Below are 26,223 nucleotides of genomic sequence, written 5' to 3'. Positions count from 1 at the left end.
TCTCTGTCGGCCGGAGGAGAGGCGGTCCGCGGCCGCGGCTTGCGCCCCAATGCTGGCGCGATTTTCACCGCGCTTCCACGCGAATCATTACACGGAGATATCGCTCGTTTCCGAACACATTCGCAAGTTTCCGCGCCGCGCTCGCGACCGCTCGTTCTCATTTCAAATCCACGTTCCATATTCAGATTTCATTTTTTTTTTATTAGTGCTGCCAATTGTGCTAATTCGACTGTTGCCACAATAGTGATGTACTGACTCGACTATTGTATCGGAATTCATTAACGTGGATAGTGTAATTGATAAGGCCAGGTGTATTTAAACGAAGATTGAATTACTCAAATTGCAAAACAATAAGCTAACGCTAAATAAATTAACGAACTTTTGGTCCATAACAATGGGCCGGATTACCAGAAATCGAATTACCGGCATGAATAGTAATTTATTATAATCAGACGCATGATGACAAGGGCAGTGCACATTTGAATATTTAAACGGATTCCTAAAACAAACAAAAGTGATTGGATGATAAGCAAGAGAAAATGGCGAGATAAGCCGTCGGGGTTAGCGCGCGAATTTAATTGAAATGTCATCGAGCAGATGAAATGAAGACTTCGCTCGAATGCGAGCGCGCCGAGACCGCCGAAAGCGGCGGGAAAGGCCGTATATCCTTTAGCGTGGACTCCTTGCTGCGGGGGAAGGAAGACGCGCCCGTGAAGGACCCTGTTGGGGATACTAACAGTAATGACGCAGAGAGCACGGACGCCGCTCCAGAGAGCGATGAAAGCGACGTGGACATTGAGGACGTGGAGTCGACGGCGGACGAGCGCGAGGAGAGAGAGCACCATGATGGAGAGGAGATGGAGTCGCGAGGAGGAGTGGTGGTGCCGCAGCCGCTGCTGCCGCGTCTGTACCAGGGCCCGCCGCACCACTCCTGGCCGTTTGGAGCCTTTCCGTGGATGGCGCCCAACCCTATGTTTAGAGGGGGATCTCCTAACAGTAAGTTTTTTAAACTAACGATACCTACCTACAGGTAACTTACCTACTTATCTACAAAGGATTATCCAAGTATCTCATTTATGAAAAATTCAGCTAGCAAGTATTCCTTATCGAACTTAAAATTTGAAATACATTTTGGTTAGCGAGCAATCATTTTTGGGGAAACCTACTATTTACCGTTTTCCTTCCTAGAAGGAAACTGCTCAATGTAATAAAATGTCCTTATATTTTCTTTGATACAGACTACAGTTATCAAAAAACAGCTACCGATTGTGTACCTACACAACACACTAATATTGTCGCACTGGAAATCAAAATCCCATCCTTGCAATTTTGCAAAAAATGATTTCGGATCCTCTAGCTTCTAACGATATCAACGAAGTCAGTTGTTATTTTACACATCGTTATTGTGTTGATTTTTTTTATTGACACAATTTTCCTGTAAATTCAGCCTGATCCTTTTGAATTTGCGAAATAATTATTAGGTACATATTAAAAATCAATCTAAGAGGTTAATTCCAAAGTCGCACAGTGTAGGAGGTTCATCTCAGCCTAATAAACGATTATTAAATAATGCTAGGATATAATGAAAAGGATTCCTAGATTTTTTCTTTATCATATAGTTAAATTATGTTATTATTTGGCACTTGTTGTCATTACAAACTTATCTTGTGTTATTTCAGACGGTAAGCACGAACAATTTCGAATATTTTTAGTTACTCTCATTCGCGACCATGCAAACGATTGGTTTTGGCTTAACATAATTATTCGTGAATCTCTACATAGTCTATCATATTCTTTTTCACATTATTTTGGAAAGATGATAATAATTTATTTTCCAATAAGAATCCTATTTCAAAATCCTAACTAATTTTATCTTTTACTTTTTCGTAATGTATTATTATTTATATTTTGTGTTCTATCTTAGAGCTTTAAAGTTAACAATAGAATACAATAAGACGATCTCTGGTGTGTATCGATTACACAAAAATACATTGTTTGTTCAACTTTTTGACTGTCATCAAAAACTCCAACCGACCGCTGCAAAATGGCTTCTATCAAAAAGCCTGTAGTAATACCAACAACACGTTCTTAATAAAGGTAAGTAAGTATTACCCAAGAGAATGTTACAAAACATTATTTATTTAAACTCGTTTGTACACACATTCATACACAAAGCGAACTTAATGTCGTTTGGCAATCTGTATACCTTACCTTCGACCTTTTGGAGAAATAATTTGAGGACATAAAATTGTATATAGATGTTCAATAAGCTTACTTTAACTGGTCATTATTATAAGATAACAAATTTTCGTGATTTCACCTTCGTTCCACGGGAACTTCTCCGCGCACCCGGATAAAAATACTACCTATGTACCTCTTGTTTGTATTATGTTTGATTAAAAAGCCATATATTTTCCTGAAAATTTGCTTTTTCGAAGCAGGAGAAAATTCTGTCACATTTTAAAGGAGTAGATAAAATCTACAGCCAACATGGTTTATGAGATGAATTTAATACTTAATTGACAAAATTATATCAATAAATAAAGAGAAACAAACAAACATACAATTTCAACATTTGTTTTTACATCGAGGATCATTGGATATTTTTTATTTTCTTGAAAAAAATAGCAACACTGTGCATGGTTATCCCTTACAGTTCAATAACTACAATTTTATTGAATTATTATGAAGCAATTTTTATGAAGTATTTTAAGAAGGTACTTTAGGAAGCACCATGCTTCTTAAAAATGTTTAACGCCTACATTGATTAAAATATTTTTACACATCTATGTAAAAAGTAAGATTTATCATTTACCTAGCCTTTCCCAACTATCCAGTCGGTATGATTAGCTTCCAGTTTTCACCAGATGCAACTGAGCCTATCTGGCCTCCTGAAATCGGTATCACCTGAATGAAAACTCTTTGATCAGCAAAATGTTTCTCTGAAACTATCTACAATCCCCGCATTTGAAAACACTAATTTAATCTTCCCCTATAAAACTAGACATATTGCAGTCTAGCCGTTTTCCCGCGGTTTCATCCGCTTCCCGTGGGAGCTACTGCCCGCACCGGGATAAAATATAGCCTATGTTACTCGCAGATAATATAGCTTTCTAATGGAGAAAGAATATTTAAAATCGGTCCAGTAGTTTTTGAGTTTATCCATTGCACCCAAACAAACAAAGTTTTCCTCTTTATAATATTAGTATAGATACGCGGACGAAATACATCATTGTCGTTCACAGTTTTCAATCTAGGTATATGAAACGTTACTTATTTCAGTGGTTTTACGGTTACCCACAGTTTTACAAATAAACAGCTTGAAATTACTTTCACATTGAAAGGTAATAAGTAATCATTACCTAAGTACAAAGTAACAAAATGTGGTAATAGATGGAATTACCCAATTTCTAAACGTCAGTTAAATTACTAATATGGAACAAAGAAATTCCAAAATTTACTTACCTAAGGTAACCTCGGTAAGCAATTAATAATTTTGTTTATTAAGTCATATGCGGTGAGGAAAACCACCATATTTATATTTTACACGAATATTTTAATATGATCTCATATCCACCTAGAAAAATTTAGGTTTTTGCTGTTATAGGTGTTATAAAATATACTACTTATTAATTAAACCTACTTTATTTTAACCGTACCTACCTAATATTAAATATTAACATGTGCAAAACCAAAAAGTCTAACAGCTCAGCTAGTCTTACCAAGGAGTATCGGGCTACCCGGGTAGGTAACTGTATTGAGGAGGTCAGATAGGCAGTCGCTCCTAGTAAAGCACTGGTACTTCTGCATCCGGTTAAACTGGAAGGCGACCATTACAGAGTTGGCAAAGGCCTAGGGCAGACTAAATAAACTAGATATATCGTTACGAAATTAATTATTTCTGGCTGTCGTTTAACTTTAAAGATAAAACGATCCGATATTTTTGCATGGAGAACGATCGAAATCTGGAAAAAACAAGATTTTTTTTTCTGCAATAGGTAAATGAAGTAGATAAATACTCTCAGAACGCCAGTATGACCATCGCAAGTACCTATATCATCATCCTTCTGCCCTTATCCCAATTTGATTTAGACTCAGTGCTGCATTTTTAGGTAGTTACGTTACACGGGAAAAACCAGTGTTTTTCTCTAAAATCGAATCCCGAAAATGGCCACGTAACACGAAATAGAATAAATAATTGTCTGTTAAACGTTAAATAATGTATTTATTCAACCTTGGAATGGTAATTAGCAATGAATCACAAATAATAGATCAAAGCAATTATATAGAACGATCACTTACATATAAAAAACTAGGTTTAGCCCACGACTCCATCTGCGTTGTCTTCAAACTGAAGAAAACTGCACAATTTGAATTTAATGACAAAAATAGGGTTTCCTTAGAAGAATTCCTTAAATGTAAAAGTTTTGTTTTGGGTCGTGGTATGGAATTTAAAATGCAGCCATTTTTTTAATTGGGATTTTATTCGATATATTATTAAAATTATTAAGTCGTTATAACTTTTTAAAGAAGAGAGATATTCTTAGATCAAGTTCTGGTGAAAACAAGATTTATGAAACCATGCAAGGCAGAGCTGAGGAAGGCTACCTTCAGAATCTTACAATCAGAATAGGTACTTGATTTTATTAAAAACATGAACCATGTAACATTTTATAACACAAACCTACAAAAAACATGTCATCTTCTGCCTGGCATTGAACATCTTTGGCAATTGTTACGTGCGGGTAGTCAGAAGCCAGTAAGTCTCACCAGCAATCTTACCAAGGAGATTTAGGTTGCCCGGGTAACTGGGTTGAGGCGTTTAGATAGTCAGTTGCACCTTGTATTCTGATACTCAGTTTCCAGTCTAACCAGATGCGACTGATCTGAAAAACGTGTTAAGATTTTAAAAATAATTATGTGTAAGAAAACAAAAGAGCCTAATTTACATCTAAATTATATATTTGAACTAATACATTATTTATTTCTTATTATTTCATCGAAATTAATGCATAGAATTCGATGTTCTACACTGTTTTATTCCAATATAAATTCATAACCACCACACCAATTTGTTACACAAATGAAATACAATAAATTATTATAAATAAATAAAATAAGTAAATAAAGAACTCTAAAACCGCAATCGAATGATTGCTAATAGATGCAAAGTGACATAAAATATAACATAAATAATGTATTTGTTATATAAACAATTAACTTAACAGTTCCTTGTTTGAATATAAACTATACCTATCTAGTTATTATTGCAAATTGTTTGCTAATTTTATTGACTTGCGTCAGTAGTACGTATGTAATAAATAAAAAGTAGGTAGGTATTTGAATTTTCTGCCTAATTCTAGACAAATTCAATTAATTGTAATGAAAGATTAAATACAGAAGGTTGTAAAATCTAAATCCATTAATCAATTGAAATGAAAAAATTAGGTTGCGTCACTTACGGTCTGAATAGGGTATTTTAGTTTAGATGAGAAAAAAATTAAAAGTGTATTACAATGATTGTTTAGAGGAAAAGCAATCGGGAAATGTTAGTTTCACTTCGTAAGGTACATAAATATATTTTTTATTGCAGTTTAAAGTTTTTAGGTTTTTTTATCTGTCTTTGAACACTACGAAATGTCGCCGCCATGCTAATGACGTCATTACGGTAGTAAACAACTTTTAACCAAGTGTTTCTCATATTTATATCCACTGGTACTTGAATCCATAATTTGTCTGGTGTTTTTACACTAGTGTTCTTACATTCAGAAACAACACACCAACGATACGGAGCATAATTACTCATTATTAAAATTTTCAATACATATCAAAATATGTATTACTGACAGCTGTAGTTTGATTACTAACGTAATGACGTCATGACCAAAAAACAATCATGGCGTCCGTTGTGTGCCGCGTTTTCGCGAAATACGCGCGAAATTTGAAATTATGATAAAACAATTAATTTATATTCGTACATAACGTGAGAAAAAAAAATATTTTTAATTTTTTAGAGATATATTAAGACTAAAGAATTTATTTAAGATATATTTCAAAAATGCATGTAATACCCTATTCTGAAATCAACTCAAATATGTACTTACCGTGTATCACTATGTTTTATAATAACAAGCAAGTAGAACTTTTGTAAGTCAGCGTGCACAGTCTATGTGCCTTTTTGTCTTTTCAGCGGGGCGCAGGAACTGTCTCAATAGTAAGAAACAAATTTTCGAATAGACTGTCATTCATCTGTGTATACTTACCAACCGCGCAGTGCTCAACCTTTCAAATGACCATATAGGAGCAAATTGTTTAAATATCATCAGTGCTTCTGCCACCGGCTTCACCTACGTCCTGTAGCAACTACTTCGCTCACCCGAAGTCTTTAGCCTTCTTTGATAAATGGACTATCTAACACTGACTATAAACTCTTCAGATTAATAATATTAGTGGCTAATATTAATAGAGTGTTCCATTGAGCAAGCATGGTGATTAATGCTCAATCCTTCTCCGTGTGAGAGGAGACCGCAGCCCAGCAGTGGGACGATAAAAAGGCTGTAACAGTAACAGTATTAATAGAATGTACATGAAATGCGTGCAGAACAGTCCCTCTTCATCATTAATATTTTTGCTGTACCATTAACAAGGAAGCTACCTCTACATAAGTAGCTACGATCCGCTTAGCGTCAGGCTCCTTAGATACATCGCTGGTTATGTCATTCTTTAACTGCTACTATTAGCTTGAAAAGTAACCTGGCGAAAATTGGTTTACATTTCGAAACTAGCTTTTGCCCGCGACCGCAGATTACTATAATAGTTTACACGACTTCGTACGCGGATCCTGTTGCTTATGCCAGCGATAACGGGGTCACCAAAATCAAAGATGGCAGAAGAAGCCTGATGTCGAATTCTAAGAGCCCATTTTCCAAAATAAATTATAGCTTGTATGTTGCCCAGGCTTAATACAATAATATTTCGAAATAAAGGCCTACGAAATTGAAATTAATTTGCCGAGTTACCTTTGTAAGAAAATTTGCACACAATAAATAATTCTAATTTCTATGACGTCCGCCAAATATCAAGGTTTTCGAAAAAGTTTAGTTTTTCAAAAACAAGTTCACGGTCAATTGGTTAAATTAGAACTTGAATTTATAATTAAAATGTTTTGTTTGTTAATCAGTTTTTTTATCGTCTGGCAGACAAAATGACTACCTTGTCTAACCTACATAGATAAAAAATTGGTTCTTTGTATGTAGAATTTCACCAGGATTTTATGCCATCAGGGGTATTCTAGAAGACTGACCCGAGGGAAGGTTAACTAACCATCATTCATGTTGAGAAGAGGACACTAAAAAAATAAAATATTTTACTAAACTAGGCTGAAAATTAGGAACGCTTGAACGTTAAAAAAATACAAAGACAAAAACGACATAAGTATGTCTATTAAGTTTATTTTTTTTTATTCTCTTTATTTTTTTACAAGCCTTTAAATCTAAAGATTATGCCAGGCTTATCATAGCCTAAGAGGAGAGAAATGCTACTACTGCGTTCTTTTTAAACTGCCAACAAATTCATAAATCTCAATAGCATCCACGCTATGCGGTTCCGAAAGAACTGTAAGAAAAGCACCTAATTCTAAATGATTTATATTTAGTTTCGATAGTAGTATGTCTCTTTCTCGTTTATACCGGATGCATTCCACCAACAAGTGGTGCACATCTTCAACAATACCACATACTTCACAGTTAGGGCTTTCTGTTTTTTTCATTAAGAAGCCAAACTTGTTGAGTGGAATGTGTCCAGACCTTAATCTATGCGCAATAACAATGTTTTTCCTACTTATTTTACTATTAGCAAACCAGGGAACGCGAGGAGGTTCACACTGCATTGTTTTATACCAGATACCCTTTTCTAATGAGTTCAGATCAAAATACTCTTTCCACATTTTAAAACACATAATTTTCAATTTTGGTAACATTTCAAAAAAACAAGGTTTTATATTACGAACTGATCCACTAGTACCTGCTGTTTTTGCTAACGTGTCAACCTCCTCGTTTCCCCGTAGGCCAATGTGCGACGGAACCCACTGCAACTTCAGAGTCATGCCATTGCATTGACAATCATGCATAACATTTAATATCTCAAGTCTATTAAAAACCTTTATACCCCTACAATGTCTAACATACAGTTTACACAATACCACATGTATTGTGTATGTAAATTAATTAATATCATTCATTAATTGGAAATGATTCGGACAATCTTTTTTTCATACGAATCAGAGTTCTAGGCTGATATTGAATTATACAAACTGACATCCTTTTTTGGTGGGTGGAAATGGAAATAAAATACCTGTCTCGATTAGATGCAAAAATCTACTGATCGGAGCTCAAACCTTATCTAATTTTTAGGTACTTACATCGTACCATTATAAACAAATTTTTAAAGTAATGAAAATATTATTAAAAAATCAACTTCTGTGAAACAATTTAATTACGGATCCATAAAAAATACTCGGAAAACGTTACAAACGAGTCATGTCGTAGGTTAATCACTATCCAATGACTCTTTGTATTCAAATGTTAACGACTATGTAAACTAACGAAGTGGCAAGTCATTAACTAGGATATGTTTAGTTATTCTAGCTAGACAGGTACTAGGTTTCCTAATAACAGGTCTAAAATAAATCCTTAGATATTAATAAATACCTTCTTAAGTAAGACTAGAAGGACTGGTCAGACCTTTTCACTATTTTTCAGTATACAAATGCACCAGTTTTCAGAATCTGGTTATAAGTGATATGAAAAGTAGGTGATGAATTATGAGTAACGTGATGACTACGTACATACGCTTAGTTTCACGCGCTCCTCAAAGAGAGTCAGCAAACCCCATTGGGCCTCCTGGACCAAAGAGTACATAAAGGGCTTCAGAAGAAAAATGGTGTGTTTTACGTCAGTAAGAGTCCGAGAGTAAGAGCACTCCCCCACGCTGCACCTACCTACAGCACAAAGAGGTGTGTTCTTAACAACATACTGTGTGTGCTGCTCGCGCGCTGAAACCAAAATCAGTCAGCCAGTGTGGTACACAGATATTCTTGAGCATGGGAAAGGACGAAAGAAAATAGGCAACAATTCCCGGGTTCGCGAAGCAGTTTCGTCAGACGCAAATGCAACTGCTAGTTATCAAATAACGAAGAAAATAAGCCAGATTGAGCAGCTAAGCTTATACCAGACTATTTTAGAACGCCGAATACCATAATAGATCTTAAGAAGTCCAAACTCTAAAACGCCACAAAGACTCGAAAAACAAAATACTTTGATGAATGACTCCAACAATGATATTTCGCTTATATTTTTTGCCAAACACCAGGCCCCGACAAGTTTTTCGTACTTCATAACTTTTCATTATATTTTTTTTCAATTGAACATGTCAAAAGCCATCGTTAGCGCACGCATGCGCGAGCGCATCCGATACGTTTGTCAAAATGTAGGGTGACTAACATTGAAGAATAATAAGAGAATAAGAAATAAGACTTTTCTGGTATATTTTCAGTTTACAGAGCCGTAGATAATTACTGTAATCTTTTATCAACTGTTTTTTACTTTTCAAAAATATATAGAAGAAGTTTTTGAAAAATCTAATTGAAATCATTTCGCTACTTATTACAAGAAAATTAAAAATGTACCTATGCCAATTTATTATTTTTATTTAGTAGTTAGCATAAATGTAATAATTATTTTTATCGATTTATATTTTGCCTCAGAAAACTTTTCTTCTGAAGACTGAACTTTTCTTATGTAGTTTTGCCAATATGATTTCTTTTTCGTATTGCTACGACCAACTAGGTCACCCTACTGAAACGTCCTCAATCATTAATACAAACGCCCGCTAGATGGCGTTGACAAGCTCTCGTTTATCAAAACAATAATTAACAAATAGCAACACCTTATTTAGCCACGTTAACAGTTATAATTAATGAACTTGTAGGAATTCTAGATATTTTTCGAAATAGACTATAAAGAAACGTTAGTAAACCATTTTTTTGGACTGTCTACAACGTTTTGATGAATGCACCCAAAATAAACTTAAGAGGTAAACATTTGATACACGTGCATTTTGAAAAAGATACGTTTAAACCACTGTAAGAATGTACCACATGCACAGATTATGAAGTACCTAGTTACCCATAAGAACTTTCAGATTTATTTAATTAGATATTAAGGAACCTTGTTCATGAGTAACTTGTGAAAACCGCATGAAAATTCCTGTTGTGACTTTTTGGGTTTTTGGTAAACAGAGAGAAGAGACACAGGCTTATTTTATATAGGTACTACATAGTGGCCCACATATAAAGTCCCCTATTTTGTTCCAAAACAATGTGATAGGTAAATGAAGACCAGCTCGAGTGATTTTGTCCAAACTTCACATAAACCATCTTAGTACTACCTAAATAGTCCAACCAAAGCCTAAACATTTGGTTAGGATATGTGAGGTTTTTGAGTTACAAAATTATAAAGAAAAGTGTTGTTATTTTTTATAATATACTAGGTATATTGACATGTAGTGTTATATGTATAATTCTCGTTTACCTAAAACCAGCAAAATCAAAAATTACAATAACTTTTAATAATGTGGTATGACGCGTGACGGATTTACGTGGGTTATTTACTTTTAAATTAAACTGAATCTTTTACAGATTTGATAATAAGAATTATATTAAAAGTTTTCTGATGGCCGTAGCATTGTGATTTCGTTTACCTGAATATTACAACGTAATTTTAATATTTTCATAAAACGTAGGTATATTGTTGTTGCATTTTATCGGCTAACTCAAAAAAGTATAAATCGAAAAAAGAACACAGATATATGCCTGCAGCCAAGAATCATGTGGTTTTGGTACGACTGTTGCCCAACCTGAGATTTTTCCTTCATTGTTGTTTTCAAAATGTGTACCACGTAAACACGGTGAGTTGTGTCAAATGCGGGTCTTATTTGTACCAATAAAAAATACATCACAGACTGTCAACCATTTTTCACAAACAGCCAGGTATGGCCAATGTTGGTTTCCATAACCAACTTGTAGGTTGCAAGCTCCTGGCGTAAAGCTATTCATGCATGACGATTCGCCAATTAAATTATTTGAACCAATCAACGTCTCTCATTGCCGTTCGCCATTTGAAATTATAACGTTTATACGCGATAAGAAATTAAGAATAATAGTTTGACCGTTACAAATCGTTCCGTAGAATCATTAAATCTTTGTTATTTAAGAAAAATCGATTGGGTAAGTTTTAATTATTGATTTTGTATTTTTGCACACACATCTACCTATGAATATTTTCATATAGGTACTTACAATATCGCATGCTCTCAAAAATAAATGTGTAAAACATCAACACAATATTCCCAAAAATGGTTCCTTTAATGACCAATTAGAATCTCAACCAGAAAAATTAAAAAAAAAACGCTTTATAAATCATCACACTGTTGTAGTAGCTACCTATCGACTAGCATAATCTTACGTGTAGACAGAAACAATAGGTTTATATACAGAAACAATATAACATGTAGCGTATACAGATGTGACGTAGCATAAAATTAAAAAGCTGCACATTCAAGTCCAGAAAATGTTGCAAATCTTCTGCTGACCAACGGCGGATTTGCCTATATACTTATGGTTTTACAATTAATAGGAATTTTACATTATCTGTAAAAATTCTATCTCTATTAAGCAACAACAGATAGAAAGGTCCGCAGTCTGCAGTAAATCACGGTACAACCATTTCTATCGACCAAAAAAAAAATGCAATTGCGTTACATATTCGCCAAAAGGCACAAAATACATGCATATCGGTGCATGCATCAAATGCACCGTGGCTGTATCGAATGCGATGCGTACGATAGCACTCGAGTGTTTCATTGGGCGCCCACCAATCAAATAATTGTCGCTAATCTGCCCGACACGGTTCAATCGATTTATTTACCGATTATTATTATATCGATTGATTAAGGACACACGTTCCGATTTTTTGTGCGGAGTTTGAGGGTGAAATATTGTTTTTTTTTTTAGAAATGTAGGTATGTAGATTACGTTTTTCAATATACGTAGTGTTATATGCACATGTTTTATAGTTACCCGATTTTTTATGTATTTTTATTTTTATGATTTTTGAGAAACGATGTATGGATTGTGTGAAAGAATGTTACTTGTGGGATGACGACTGATAGAAGAGTCTGAAAGGAGAAAAACTGTTGCGCCGATACCAAATAAAATGGAAAGGGGAATGGAAGGCGATGTTGATGAGTTTTCATAATTTTTACACACCTACATCTATGGGTCTGTGTAGGTACATGCAAAGATAAAGGATTTTCAAAATTATACTATTTTATTGTCCCTGAGTTTTATTTAAAAAAAACGGATCAATTTCTATATGCAGTCATAAACAACCCCACAACACCTAAGGTTTTACAGCAAGTAGGTCCTATATCTTCACCATTTGTTCGTCAGTAAATCATATCAAACGTCAATTTAACAAGCTGGACTGAGAATTTTTATGTTATCGACAAGTTTGGTCAGGCTGTATGTTATGCGTTTTAAATTAGCCATTGATGCGAGTATCGATTATAATTGGAGCTAGTATCGAGTTGTGACAGTCTTAACTATTTATTTATTGATTTAAAATCTATGTTTAAAATACTGTTTATGGTGTCATGTGTCAAAAGAGTATTCAATCAAAGAGGTGAGATATGATGTAGAGCTGACAAGTTTGAAGACATTTTTAATTTCGGAATATTTCATTAAAAAGGAAAATTGTCTTTCGATGCCACAAAACGACATTCTTTTCTGATACATATCGAAATCTACGTAGTAGATACATTTTTTCAGTCAAATATAATGTGTCTAGAATGTACCTAAGTGTGAACTTGTTTTGAATTGTAGTAACTTAAGTATGTAGGCAATTAACCGCCTTCCCGAAAAGGAGGAGGTTCTCAAATCATCGAAATCTTATATTTTTTACAATTTACGGTTAAGGGAAAATGGTACTGCTATAATTCAGCGTTAGCTAACATCCAAACGAATTTAATCAACTCACTTTCACCCCGGCAACGCTAATTGAAATTCCAATACAATTAAAAATATCAACGGCGAAAATTAGCCGCCATTACAAGACATAAAAAATAATACTACCGGTGTTTTTCAAATAACCACAGCACACGTAACTACTGAGAAAAATATAATTATTTTAATAGACAAATTATAACCCCGCTCCGATTTCTAACGTACCATGGAAACTGCAATATTGAGCCTATGCACACACTTCAGAACTAAACAGTCGGTCGACTGTTGGCCCGTGGTTAAAAAAAATATATTTTTTGAAGTGCCGAAATTCAATCAAAGTTTTTATATGATCTGATACCGGACAAAAGCCGGCTTTTGATTATGGGATATAATGTAATATATATCACATCTTGAGATATGTATAATACTTATCGCTCGTCATAAATTTTGAAGCAATATTTATAGTTTGGGATGTAATATACATATATGTTTGGGATGCACATGTATGACGATCAATAAAGGATTACATCTCAGCCTATAGCGAAAAGCCGGCTAAATACCTGATCGCTATTACGAGTGACTGTATTCCCCTTCATCTCCAAACTTATTTATAAGGCCATAGTATCCATCGGTCGACTAAAAGTTGGTAGTGTGTACATACTCTTAAACTTCCCGTATCATATGCACATTGCTAAATAAGTGCAGAAATTAAATAAATTATATCAATTTCTTGTTTGAATCAATTTTTGCTAAATACGGGAGTATTAGGGCCAATTTCTGTAGTGTAAGTGGCTGTCAAGCTGCCTATTAGGTGCATTGGATAGAAATCGGTATGCTGTGGTCGCAATGCAATTATAGATGCCGGCCGGTCGCAGGAATCTGCGGGTTATGTTGAAAAATACGCTAGTTATCCGTGTGAACTGGGCCTAGTTTAGTGTTGTCGCGTGGGAAATCTGTTTAGGACTTATCATGTTTTAGGGTGGCAGGATCAATTTCTGACCTTGAAATTATATAAATATATTTTCAGAAGGCACATAACCATTTCTATTACAATAAACTACAACATCCCTACAATAATAATCCTGAAATTTTCATGCGCTTTAAAGTCGTTTAAATACGTCTATTTCCAACACAACGGCTCACAAGCCATGAAGTAAGTGCATAATTTGAACTTAAACACCGCAAGTGAAAATACCATGAAGAAATGTGAGCCGTCTGCTCTGAAAATGGCAAAAGGTCAGTTAGTATGAACTCCCGTTACGTAGATACGTCTGCAATAATGACTGACACCCAATTAAATGTGGCTGATAACCTCGAGAACTCGAAAACTGAGACCAGTGGCCTTTATCAGTATTTAAATGTTAGAATAAAACCTTTTTGCTAATGCTGTTGCTGGCTGGACCGTTGTGAAAATCGTAAAAGCTCTGTGCCACTTTTCAAATTCCGAACAAAGTCTTTCGTACTTTGAATTGAGAATTCTATATTTTTGTTCTCAAATCTTTGCATCATTGTGATTCTGCTAAGACTCACGTGAGGAAAAGAGGTTAGTCATCAAATAAACAACTTTTCTTTTAAATAAAGAATCAGTTAGTACTTTTTACGATTTAACTGTTAATTTAAAACTCCAACTATAGTAAGGATATAAAATAAGCTTTATTTACACCACAATTATCACAATAATTTTCAAACGCAGCTGCGTAAATCCGTCCGCTTTGCATAAAGAAATTGGCCTTACGATCCGCATACCTAGGCAAACCAAGGTGCCGCGGTATGATGTTATCAGTGTCCAGATGAATGCTACTGTCCACCAGATTTAACACCTTATAGTACCTCTTTTAAAGGGCTGAGAAAAATCGATATTCTTAAGGACCAATCGATTACAGGACACCCCTATTATCCGCATCTCACCTGCACCCGGTCACACAACTTTTATAATAGACCTCCGCGCTTTCATATAATAAATAAAAAATACCAACCGCCCCCCATAGCGAGATATTGAAATTCACCAATTAAATTGAACAGTAAAGCTTAATAAATTTCAACAAAAAGCGTCCGCCATGTTTCCGGATAGGGAGCATCATTACCGTATTTATTAGTTGCAGCATTAAACCGTCCTCAACACTCAACTGTAATGGCAACCGAAAAACGTTTAATGTGGTATGTGAATTGTGCCCAAATGCGTCCACACGCCGACAATATTAAATAAATAATTACACATTTGTCAGATAGTCCTAAAAAGCGAAATGTCCGCGTCGGGCTGGTCGCCATATTTGGTGCGCTGTGGCGGCCAGTGAGCATGTGCAGGTGAGCGCCAATTACCGGGGAGCGCAAAAAGCGCGCGCGGACAAATTGTGAAATTGTAAACGTGTGCGCTTTTGAGCTTAGCCAACCAGCCACCAACCTCTTCGCTCTGACCTATTAACGCAAGATGGACGACGCTTTGTTCACACCAATTTATGTTTGCATTCTGCATTTTGACTAACTGAAATAACTTTGCATACTTTTTGCTGTGACTGCTGGTTATTTTGTTGAAGAACGTTTTATGCTCGGTCTACGGTTTCATTGGTGAGGTTCATTTGTTTTAAGCTGAGCACGCGATTATAAACTTCAAAAAAGTTGTTATGACGTTTTTAGTGTGATTTTTTGTCATCATTTCAGGCTGAAAATGGCTTTATTTTTTGATTAATTTTATATTTCTCGACATATTAGCTTATTTACAAGCTTTGAAGTTGCACTTCTGTTAATAACTTCTGAAATCTTGCATTAATTTTATTTAACAGTTTGATAACGAATACCGGATTAATTCCAAGGTATGTCGACTCACACTTTGTAATCAACAAAATAACTGAAACAAGGTTAAAAGCAAAAAAGGTAAAAAACCCGACATTTTCCATTACAAATAATTAAGTATCTTTATGTTCGGTATTTAATTGTAGTTAATGTCCCGACATACTGATGACAGAATTTAAAAATATACACAATTAACTTTAATCGTGGTAATTAGCCGTTGGAACAATCAGAAGGATGTTAAATGTTGGGTTTGCGTCATTTTCTGTGTTCTGACAACGGTTAGTGAGAACACACCTTTTATTTATTACGAATAACAACCTTCATGGAACTAACAACACGTTTGTTCTGCGTAACGGTGTTAGGTGAAAGGTATATAAAGGTGCATTTCAAATAGAAAGTTCATTCTGTACATCAATTTTCAGCGTTCAGCCGCTTCGAAAGTGATAAAAGTCACATACTTAATAGCTCTATGTCTATTCTAAACGTTTATAGCTCTAGTTCCATCTACAATTGATGATATTTATATTTTATTCTTCCCTTTGTCAAAACATTCAACTCAATTCCTCCAGTGCAGACAATAACACGAGTTTTAATTACAAAAAACACGTTATTTTATTATAACCAATAATCTAGTCAGCAGTAAAATGACAAGAGTAATGAAATTGTTCAATTTCCTCCCACAACGCCACTCAAACCGAAAATTATTGCCAGTAGTTCTGCGAATTCTTTTTATGTCTTAATTATCTTGAACATGGAGGGCTCGTAAAGCAGCGCCACCCCCTTCTGTAGCATCAGCCTGTGATTAACAAACAATAACCTCATAATAAATTATAATTAATATTTTCTGAATAAACAATTTCATACTCCGTCATCTTATAACGACTGCCGCGGGTTTTATGGCCCGACAGGCATGTATTTGGAAGAGATAATAAAATAAATTGAATGGACATATTGAGTGTGGTTTCTGTGTTATGGCTGCGTGGTGTAATCTTCAATCTTTATAATAACGCTAGAAGATGGAATGTATCAGAAAATTAAAAGGCGTTCTTTACTTGTGTTATGGTAAACCATTCCTCCGTATTTCTGCGCTAAATTGAAATAGAAAATTAGCATAGTGACTTCGCTATAGGTACAGGAATTATAGGAAATATGTAAATAATTACTATACTTAAAAAATTTGGAACTCCTTAAATATTAATACAATTTAAGCCACTACAATCATTCCACATCTTCTCCCCATTATTCAAAGTAGAACGAATACAAAACATAATGATCGTATCCTAATTTAGCTTAGAGCAACTGGTTCGTTCATATAAATAGCATCGACATTGTTACCGAGCCTTATAAGACCGAAGTGCTGAGCTATTAATTGTCCACAGACTATAAGAAGCGATCTAATTGTCCACCATTCATTCATTCACTCCCAATCCGGCCCTGCACACGTCTTCACAACGGTAATTAGTGCGCGACGCTTCTTAACTCGAGCCGAACTCATTCAATTCAAAATTATGCAACTTACAACCATTATCTTTTTATTACAAACCTTTTTAATGACGATCGGAGAGTATGACAGCTCGTAACCGCCATTTAATTTTCGTTACCTACTCTTAATTGGTTTATATCAAGAACAATATAATAGATACGTCGGACCAGTATTTTGTTTTACGGACCCAATGGAGAGTGAAATTTTTTGCACCAAATCCCGTTTTGAGTGCATCTAATCATTACTGACATTTTATAGTGAGGAGAATGCGATAATACGTGTTATTAAGTGCGCCATAATAATCGATTAATTATTTTTAATTTGTAACAATGAGTGACTTGAATGCTAGTGTTAGCGGTATTAGAAATAATTGTTGCCATGTACGGATGAAATAGACATTAGACCCCAATTTTAAGGTTAAGAAATGGCGACTTTTATTATATTTATTTATCTTTTAATAGCCACTGTTGGCTTGCTGGAGGGCATCAACAATTAAATTAACTTTTAAAAGAATACCATTCCAGTTCATAATCGATACAATCGAATGGTTTATTAATGCGAATAAGAAACTTTTTCCTCATCAAACAGCCTATTTGAGTGAATACATCGTTAAAAATGCCCTTAGCCTTTATAAAATATGCTCTATTTGGAAAACACTCCATAAAATGCCGTGTATAACCCCATAATTGTTCGATTTTCCAAGAATTGCTAGAAAAACATTCTTGTTGAACGGGCTAGTGGTGCATCAATAATGCTTATTTACCGGAAAATGGCTAGAGATCGCATTTTCTTGCTAATTAGTCCAGCGTGTCGGTAATTTTAAAGCGATTACTGATGGATAGCTAACACGCTGGCGTGCCATGAATTCTGCGTGTCATATCACCAGCAAATGTTACCTACCATCCTCCCTCATCCTCCGAGCCTTTTCCCAATCATGTTGGGGTCGGCTTCCAGTCTAACCGGATTCAGCTGAGTACCAGAGCTTTACAAGAAGCGACTGCCTATCTGACCTCCTCAACCCAGTTACCCGGGCAACCCAATACCCCTTGGTTAGACTGGTGTCAGACTTACTGGCTTCTGACTACCCGTAACGACTGCCAAGGATATTCAATGACAGCCGGGACCTACAGTTTAACGTGCCATCCGAAACACAGCCAATGGTGTCTAAGATATACTTAGAAAGTACATACAAACTTAGAAAAGTTGCATTGGTACTTGCCTGACCTGGGATCGAACCCGCGCCCTCGTACTTGAGGTTGGTCCTTTACCCACTAGGCCACTACGTCACTGTACCTACATTGTACGTATTTATATTGACACTCAACGCTGTTAGGAAATATAATTGTTCCGTCCATTTAAACTGTCCCATTGTTCTGCTTGAAGAAAACGCAAGCTTAAACACCTCCTTCTTACCTTGTTTGTATTTGAAATTAATAGAAACATTGCTATTATGACTTTGACTGCATTTTAATTATCTGTAAAGCGTAGCACGTTTTATAAATGGTTAATTAATTTACTCCAGGTGGAGCATAGATAAGCAACAAAGTCGACTCACATTTTTTACGACTAGGTACAAAATAGTAAAGCAAATGACAACAAAACAGTTACGTAGCTTAAAGAAATGCGCTTAACGGCTTCCAAAGTATTTATTCAGCAGAAAAACGAGCGAACACAAAGTAATTTATTCAATAACAAACAGAGATTACAACAATCCAATTAAATCGCGACATTGACAACTAAATCCTATTAAGTAGCCCAAACGGCGCGCTTAATTGGCGGCCATTACACAAAATGCTCTATGGTCTGTCATCGCTGCACAAAATGGCGCGCGCGGGAAAATAAATACGTTTAGAGATGGATATTATATCTTCATTAACGTTCGGTAGCGAGCATTGATATGTCCGCAGGTGGGGGCTATTGAAATTGTTGTATTTTATCACCGGAGCGCCGCGGATAGGCATTCTCGGGGATAGTCTTCGCCTTATTGCCTTCTGTATAGTTCGGATGTATTGAGTCGTTGAAGGTCGACTCGGGAAAGTGTTATTTTTATTTTATAGGCGTTTTGTTTATGATGGTTATTAGCAGCCAGTATTACTGGCAGTCCAGACTACTAATATTATTCTGGTGTTCGTTAGCCAACATTCCTCTAGGGTACATTCTCAACAATTAACTCATGCTGCTCATTGACTTTCTAAGTACATAACTTGAAGTTTCAACTTTAATTAATTGATGTATCCGTTCTTACGGATTATTACGGAGTTAATCCGTAATGCTTTAGAAAAAATGTGGGTACAGGCAGCAACAAAAGTTCGGTGAAAATCCAGTTTGTAAAGAAGCTTTAGTTAACTTTAACTTTTCAAGATTAACTAGAAATTATGAACTATCATCCATGATAACAACTAAACAATGTTTTGTATGTAAATACAGGTGACTGTTAACATAATAGGGTCACCCGAAATTCATTCATGATATTCATTCAAATGCTCTTGAAAGGAAATTGAAATATTTACATGCGAATTGATTTTATTACGTAAAACGCATTTTAATATGCAATCAAGTGTACACAGGTTAATTATTATTCATTATATAATTTATATTTTAATTAATTTAGGTAATTAAATTAGGACTTTTGTTTAGTCAACTTGATGTGTAGGACAATTTTGGAGTGCGCCTGATCTCTCTCCGGTCGTGTCGGATTGCCGTCCCATCGGTCTATGAGAGAGAAGGAATAGAGAGTGCACCTGTATCTATGCGCATATTTGTGCACTACATTTGCGCGAATACTGTATGGAGTAGGTACATTATTGTCACAATTTTCGCCTTAGGCTTGCTGCTTATAGTGTATCTTACTGAATGCTATATTTCCCAATGTTTTACTAGCCGAAGTCTCTTAGACTTATAATTTATTTTTTTGTTAGCTTTCATCCTTAAACGGCTACACCTGCCAACTATAATAAAGGAAGTATGTGCTTCCCTCAGAACAATTACTAATATCTAATTAATAACGTACCTATCATCATTATCCTTCTTCTAACTAAAACATACAGACAAAAATATATCAATGTCATGATTTTTTGCAGTCAATGTCGATCTTCTTACCCTTCCGTATTCTCACTAATAAATCTCCTACATGGTTTATTAAACACCATATTGTTATTGCTATATTCTGCATTAATTACCTTTTATGTGTAATCTTAGCTATGCGCTTCACTGCATATCTTTACACTACTTAAGTAAAGTACATTATTCTACTACAAATACATACGTGCCTCGACATATGATATGTACCTATAATTTTGTTTTAAAAATTCAAACATTTTAAAATTATTTATTTAACAAAATTTCATCATCAGACAGTTACAATGGTAGTAGACACAAAAAGCAGTAATAATTGAATCACTTCAACAAAATAATAAAAGACACCACATTATTACGAGAACTAATTAAAATTTGAATTAATCGATTGATTTGGCAGTTAATAGGCTCTTTAGTAGCCGGAAGTGAGACAATAGGCCGGACTATAGTGCGATTATACAGTCCAATGAATCGATGTTTTAATATTCAAATCGATTGAAACGATTCAGCATTCGATGTTATCCGGCTAATGACACCGCACTGGCTTTAATTAATGCTGATAACAAAGGCCTGTAATTTATGTTAATTTATACTAATCGTGTTTTGTTATTGTTTGTTTATCGTAAGTGGATTCAGTTTTGTATGGTTTGTTGGTACAATATTTGGCTTGGATGAAGAGACGTCGCATAATTTTGTAGATATATTAGGTTCTTTTCTAATTACTTGATGCCTAGGACTTTCGTGCTTTTTAACTAAACGGCACTACTTAACGATCACAGTTTCCACCATAGTTATTTCATTTTGAATCATACATATACAACATGCATTTGAAAAATAAATCGTGAATCATAGAAATGCCTTACCATTGATTTCAAGATAAAGATTGAAATTTTTGTCGAAATTGATATGGAGTTAATATGTTTTAACATATCAAACTGTCCTGAATGCTTCATGAAATGCCCACTTACGGACACAAGAAATGCGCAGTAATGCTCAGTAAATGCAGTAGAAAAAATTGAAAAATTCAATCTCCAATTGCAAATCAACGGATAGGTTATACCAATCCATCGTTACCGAGCTCTATCCTAGTTCTACCACCAACCATAATACCAGGCCATACCACAATTTCAAAACCCACCCAGGTGGTCCGCCACAGATACCCACAAACCTAGGTTTAACACCGAAACACGACATTACAGCATAACGGCCATTTTCTCTAACAACCGAGACATAACCTCTAAAATTTTCAAAAGCTCTTCCTGTCTAAACATGGCGGCTGTAATTTTAAACGTCAATAACTGTGCCAGTCATAGATGGTGCCAGTTCAAAATGGCGTTTGCCACGGTCGATGTGGGCCGTTAAACTAATGTATGAATTTCACACTGAATGATGACTAGGAAACGGATGTGGAGTATTGTTCGCGTTGTTTTGTGATTTCAAGTAATAGGTTTTGGTTTAGTGTTGGTTAATATCTGTGGCGCATAAGTATATGATAAATAAACTTTTAGCTTCATTTTTACACGGTTTGATCGGTTACCTTAATAATTATCCTCCATTAAGGCATGTTGGATATCTTATAATACTTGAATGTACCTAGAATTGATCTAATTGATCCCAAAAAACCAAGAACTGGAAGGTTTTCGTGAGTCAAAGAAATTACTATACCTAAGTATTTGATTCTTTCTTTACAAATAGTTCTGAAGTTTCCATAAATGTATAACGATTTCTAACACACCTAAAACGGAAAACTATTTACCTGTTAATAGGTAACAGTAGTTTCAATACCAATATTTATTTTATTCTGACGAAAATACTTAGTAATTCGGCAAACATCCTACTTAATAATGCATAACGATGTTAATATGTGAATGCCTATTTCGTTTCTTTGGTATGCCTTTATTGCACCTAATTAGACACCACATTTTATTTCGCACTTCTATCTTAGTCTTACCAAAATTTACCTCTTCTAAATAATTGAGCAAACATCCATCTTAAAAATGCATAACGATCCCAATATTTTTATGTTTTATTACCTTGACATTTCTTTAATGGGCCACAATAAATAAGACAATATGATATTTAAAAATACATAACGATTCATATTTATACTTTCCGCTTAGTGATATAAGGCTTTCTATATATTAGAATGTAGTATTTTTTCTCGTTTCATAATCAGCCTAGCTTTTTCTATACACATTAGGGTCGCCTTCCAATCTAACCCGATGGCGCTATGTATCAGTGTTTTACACAGACCAACTGACTATCTGACCTCTTTAATCCAGTTAGCTGGGCAACACATTATTCCTTTTTGTGGAAAACCATCATATGACCCCTCCAGCTATGGATGCAGTGGTATTGAGTTTTAGACTTTAACTGACTAAAACCCACCTTTGTTTATTCCGAAGCCCTTTGTATCTTTTGACGTTTCTTCCTTCATAGGTACACTATCAAAAAAATATCTAAAATTGTTATCTTCTTCAGCAGGTGCGCCAAGCGGTCCTCCGGTGGTCCGCTGCCAGCTCCGCAAACACAAGCCGAACCGCAAGCCTCGGACGCCGTTCACCACGCAACAACTCCTGGCTTTGGAGAAGAAGTTCAGAGATAAACAGTATCTGAGCATCGCGGAGAGAGCCGAGTTCTCTTCTTCGCTTAGACTTACTGAGACACAGGTTAGTTGAAGAAATCCGTATATTGTGTAGAGATGGTACATTTTACAATTTGGAAATAATATGGACCCTATATTATAAGAATCAATTTTGACATTTTCCATGATCCCTATAATAAATTTAAGCGCAATGTAAATGCCTCATATAAATTAATTTTTGCACATGATTGACCAATTTGAATAGTACCTTGTCTTTGCCTCGTATCGATTCTTCTTCTTTTTTTTATTATTATTTTTGTTATGCATAGTTTGGTTTAGTTTAATTTAAGTTATTTTTAATTTGAACGTTGTGCGCACCTGTAATTAACATATTTACGCAGGACTTATTGCAATTGTAAACTTATATAATGTGAAAGCATTTGTAAATAAGTTGTTGGTGTGCCTAAATAAATAAGAGACATAAGACTTAACTATGAAGGATTTTTGACGCACGTACACATGACTTATTTTGGCAAAATTCTGTCGGAAATGTTTCCCTCGGAAAAACGTCGGTGTAAATGCTCTGTAACTGTCGGTTTAAAATTCTTGGTAAAATAGCTGGAGCAAGTTGGATGATAATAATATGATTTGATGTAAAGATAGCTTTATCATGATCGCTACATATGATTAGCAGTTTTCTGAAAACTGGTTAAACTGCCAGATCTTATACAATAATCAAAACCGAGTAAGTCAGTTGCTAACCATGCAGAGCTGTTAAAAGTGGTTCTACGTACCTGCATATATTTTAACGAATAAAAAGCAGCTTTTACAACAAAATAATTTTATTCCAGGTAAAAATATGGTTCCAAAATCGTCGAGCAAAAGCGAAAAGATTGCAAGAGGCCGAGATAGAAAAACTAAGACTATCCGCGCGGCCTCTCCTGCCTCCCTCCTTCGCGCTATTTGGAGGTGGAGGGGCGCCTCCACTCTTCGCAGCCATGGCAGCCGCCTCCAGACCTCAGCTGAGCTTCCTCGGAGGTCCTCCGAGCCACCAGCACGCGATAAACATGAATATACTGAATTCTCTTCAGCCACATTGACGAATGGATCCCGCGGCATCGCGCGAAGCGAACGATCAGCCGCCATCTTGAAACTGTGTTCGAAATTTAAATTGAAAGGGCCTATTCTCGCAGTGTTTTGTTTATTGTTGGATATTTTCAATCGGCCATTGTAGTGGAGTCGCTTTCTTTCCCACTCTTGCAAATTGTTTGCCTGTTTTTTACCGCGAGATGTAATTTGTATCGTTATTAACCCGGTGAAGAATTTCGCGATGTAAATTACTACTCTTAGTATAAAATACATAACCAAGCTATTTCCTACACAGTTTCTGATAATGTTATTTCTGATAGCTACGGTAGTGAGAATAAGGTCGGCCGCAGTCGGATACCAGTGTTCAAGGATCGAAATATTTAAAAAGTGAATCAAGGACAAAGACAATTTTTAAAAATAAAATAAATGTGTTCCAATTTCAAAATAAACTGTTCATTGTGTGTTATACCAGATATAAGGGCTCGGACACACCAATATTACTGAAGTTTTAGATAATAAGTCACAGCGTATTGTAAAAAGTTTTTATTCAACTGTTAAAACGAATTTGAGTGTATAACTTCTTGTAGAAAATGTTTTGATCACTCATACATATAGGTAACTACCTACACAATATGCAAAACTCTCTATAAGTGCAATTTCTCAAAATACTAATAATTATATTACTGGATAGTAAATTGTAAATAAGTTTAAGTGTCAATTTATTTAAATGTTAAATAAGTAAGTTACTGAATGTTTCTGAATCAGTTCTCAGGAAATATTTTACTTTTAAGACTTTCCAATTAGCTTCTACACATTAAAACCAATTATTCCTATTCTAAGATAAGTGTTTTGTTACTACGTTTATAAAAACCAACTTAAAATAAATCCTTTTTTATCTATAGCAGCATACCTAATAGACTTTTTTCAATTTTTTATTATTGTCACCGATTTTGACATATAGCTGTCAAAGCAAGGATTGGATTGCCAGTAGTGAAAAGCATTTATTTTCATTATTACATATTGCAACCCACACTTTCTCATACCCACACGGATGTCAACTAAAAGGTTTCTGTACTTAATAATTATGTTTAAGTAAGTTTTACTGATGTGCAAATAGTAATGTAAATAATATTTAAATAAATTATTGTATACGTAAGATCGACTACATATTATTATGTATTACTTAAGTGTATTTCTAAAGCATTAGATTTTTTAAATGAATCACTGATCATAGATATTGTGGACATAACTTTTTTTAGAGAATTTGTACTGGATACGGCAAAATAACATAACTAGGTACTTAACAATTCTGTTGAATACATGTGATAGTTTCAATTCAATTCCGAACCTAAAGAGTTATACATAGAGACGACAGCACATCAACCTACCTCAATCTGTCAAATTTCTTCAATTGATTTTCAACCTTATCACAATAGTGGAAGGTTCATTTCGATTGGTAAAATTTGACAGATCCTGGTAGGTTGACCTGCTAAAGTCTGAAAATAAACTATCTTCGTGAAATTATAGACAATTTTAAATTACAACATCATGGCGTCTTTAATGGCGCGAAAAAAATACTTCAGATGTCGTATCCGATATAAATCTTCTATTTTACTACTGCTAAGCCATAGTTTTATCACCATAAGAAGTACTTGAAAGAGTTATTTTTAATCGCTTTTGTGTCATATTAATTAAAAACGTGCTTATTTATTACTTTTTTTATTTGTTCGTTGAATTGTTATGAGCAACGGTGATAACAATAGACAATTTAAATAGAACATGGTGGTGTTAAAATTTATAGAAAGGTTAATACACATAAATAACTTAAAAAATAAATATTGAAATATGTACGATAATAAAGAGTGGACAGCTATTTAATTTTCTATAATTTTAATTGGTGCAGTTTTTAACCTTGTTGATGACGCTGTAAGTACCTATTCAAGTTATTAAGAAATAAATCGTTGCTCATAACAAACAATATTGTCACTATCTTGTATAAAAATAGTAAAAGTAATAATGTTTCTGGAATAATTTCGTTCTATGTTATAATCGCCTTTAATAGATACCTACCTAAAATAGGAGTGGACTATCAAACATTTGTAAATTATTGATTAAATTATAAATTCGTTATTAGTACAATAA

At 34.7% G+C, this 26,223-nt stretch overlaps 1 protein-coding gene across 2 annotated transcripts; it reads left to right on the top strand.

Moving 5' to 3' along the window:
- Nucleotides 1-26,223, top strand: LOC110373593 (homeobox protein XHOX-7.1). 2 transcript variants are annotated; one of them, XM_049849162.2, is made up of 3 exons: nucleotides 1-996; nucleotides 22,893-23,077; nucleotides 23,844-26,223. In XM_049849162.2, the coding sequence occupies exons 1-3, from the start codon at nucleotides 603-605 to the stop codon at nucleotides 24,090-24,092; spliced, it is 828 nt and encodes a 275-aa protein (XP_049705119.1). In that variant the 5' UTR covers nucleotides 1-602; the 3' UTR covers nucleotides 24,093-26,223. The 2 variants fall into 2 exon arrangements, with proteins under 2 accessions (XP_049705119.1, XP_021186579.1); XM_021330904.3 differs by having other exon boundaries at nucleotides 4-996; nucleotides 22,890-23,077.

This window comes from Helicoverpa armigera, chromosome 21 (assembly GCF_030705265.1).
Source record: "Helicoverpa armigera isolate CAAS_96S chromosome 21, ASM3070526v1, whole genome shotgun sequence".
NCBI classification, from domain to species: domain Eukaryota; kingdom Metazoa; phylum Arthropoda; class Insecta; order Lepidoptera; family Noctuidae; genus Helicoverpa; species Helicoverpa armigera.
Note: the sequence above shows the minus strand (reverse complement) of the source record. Positions and strands in the feature narration are given on the sequence as shown.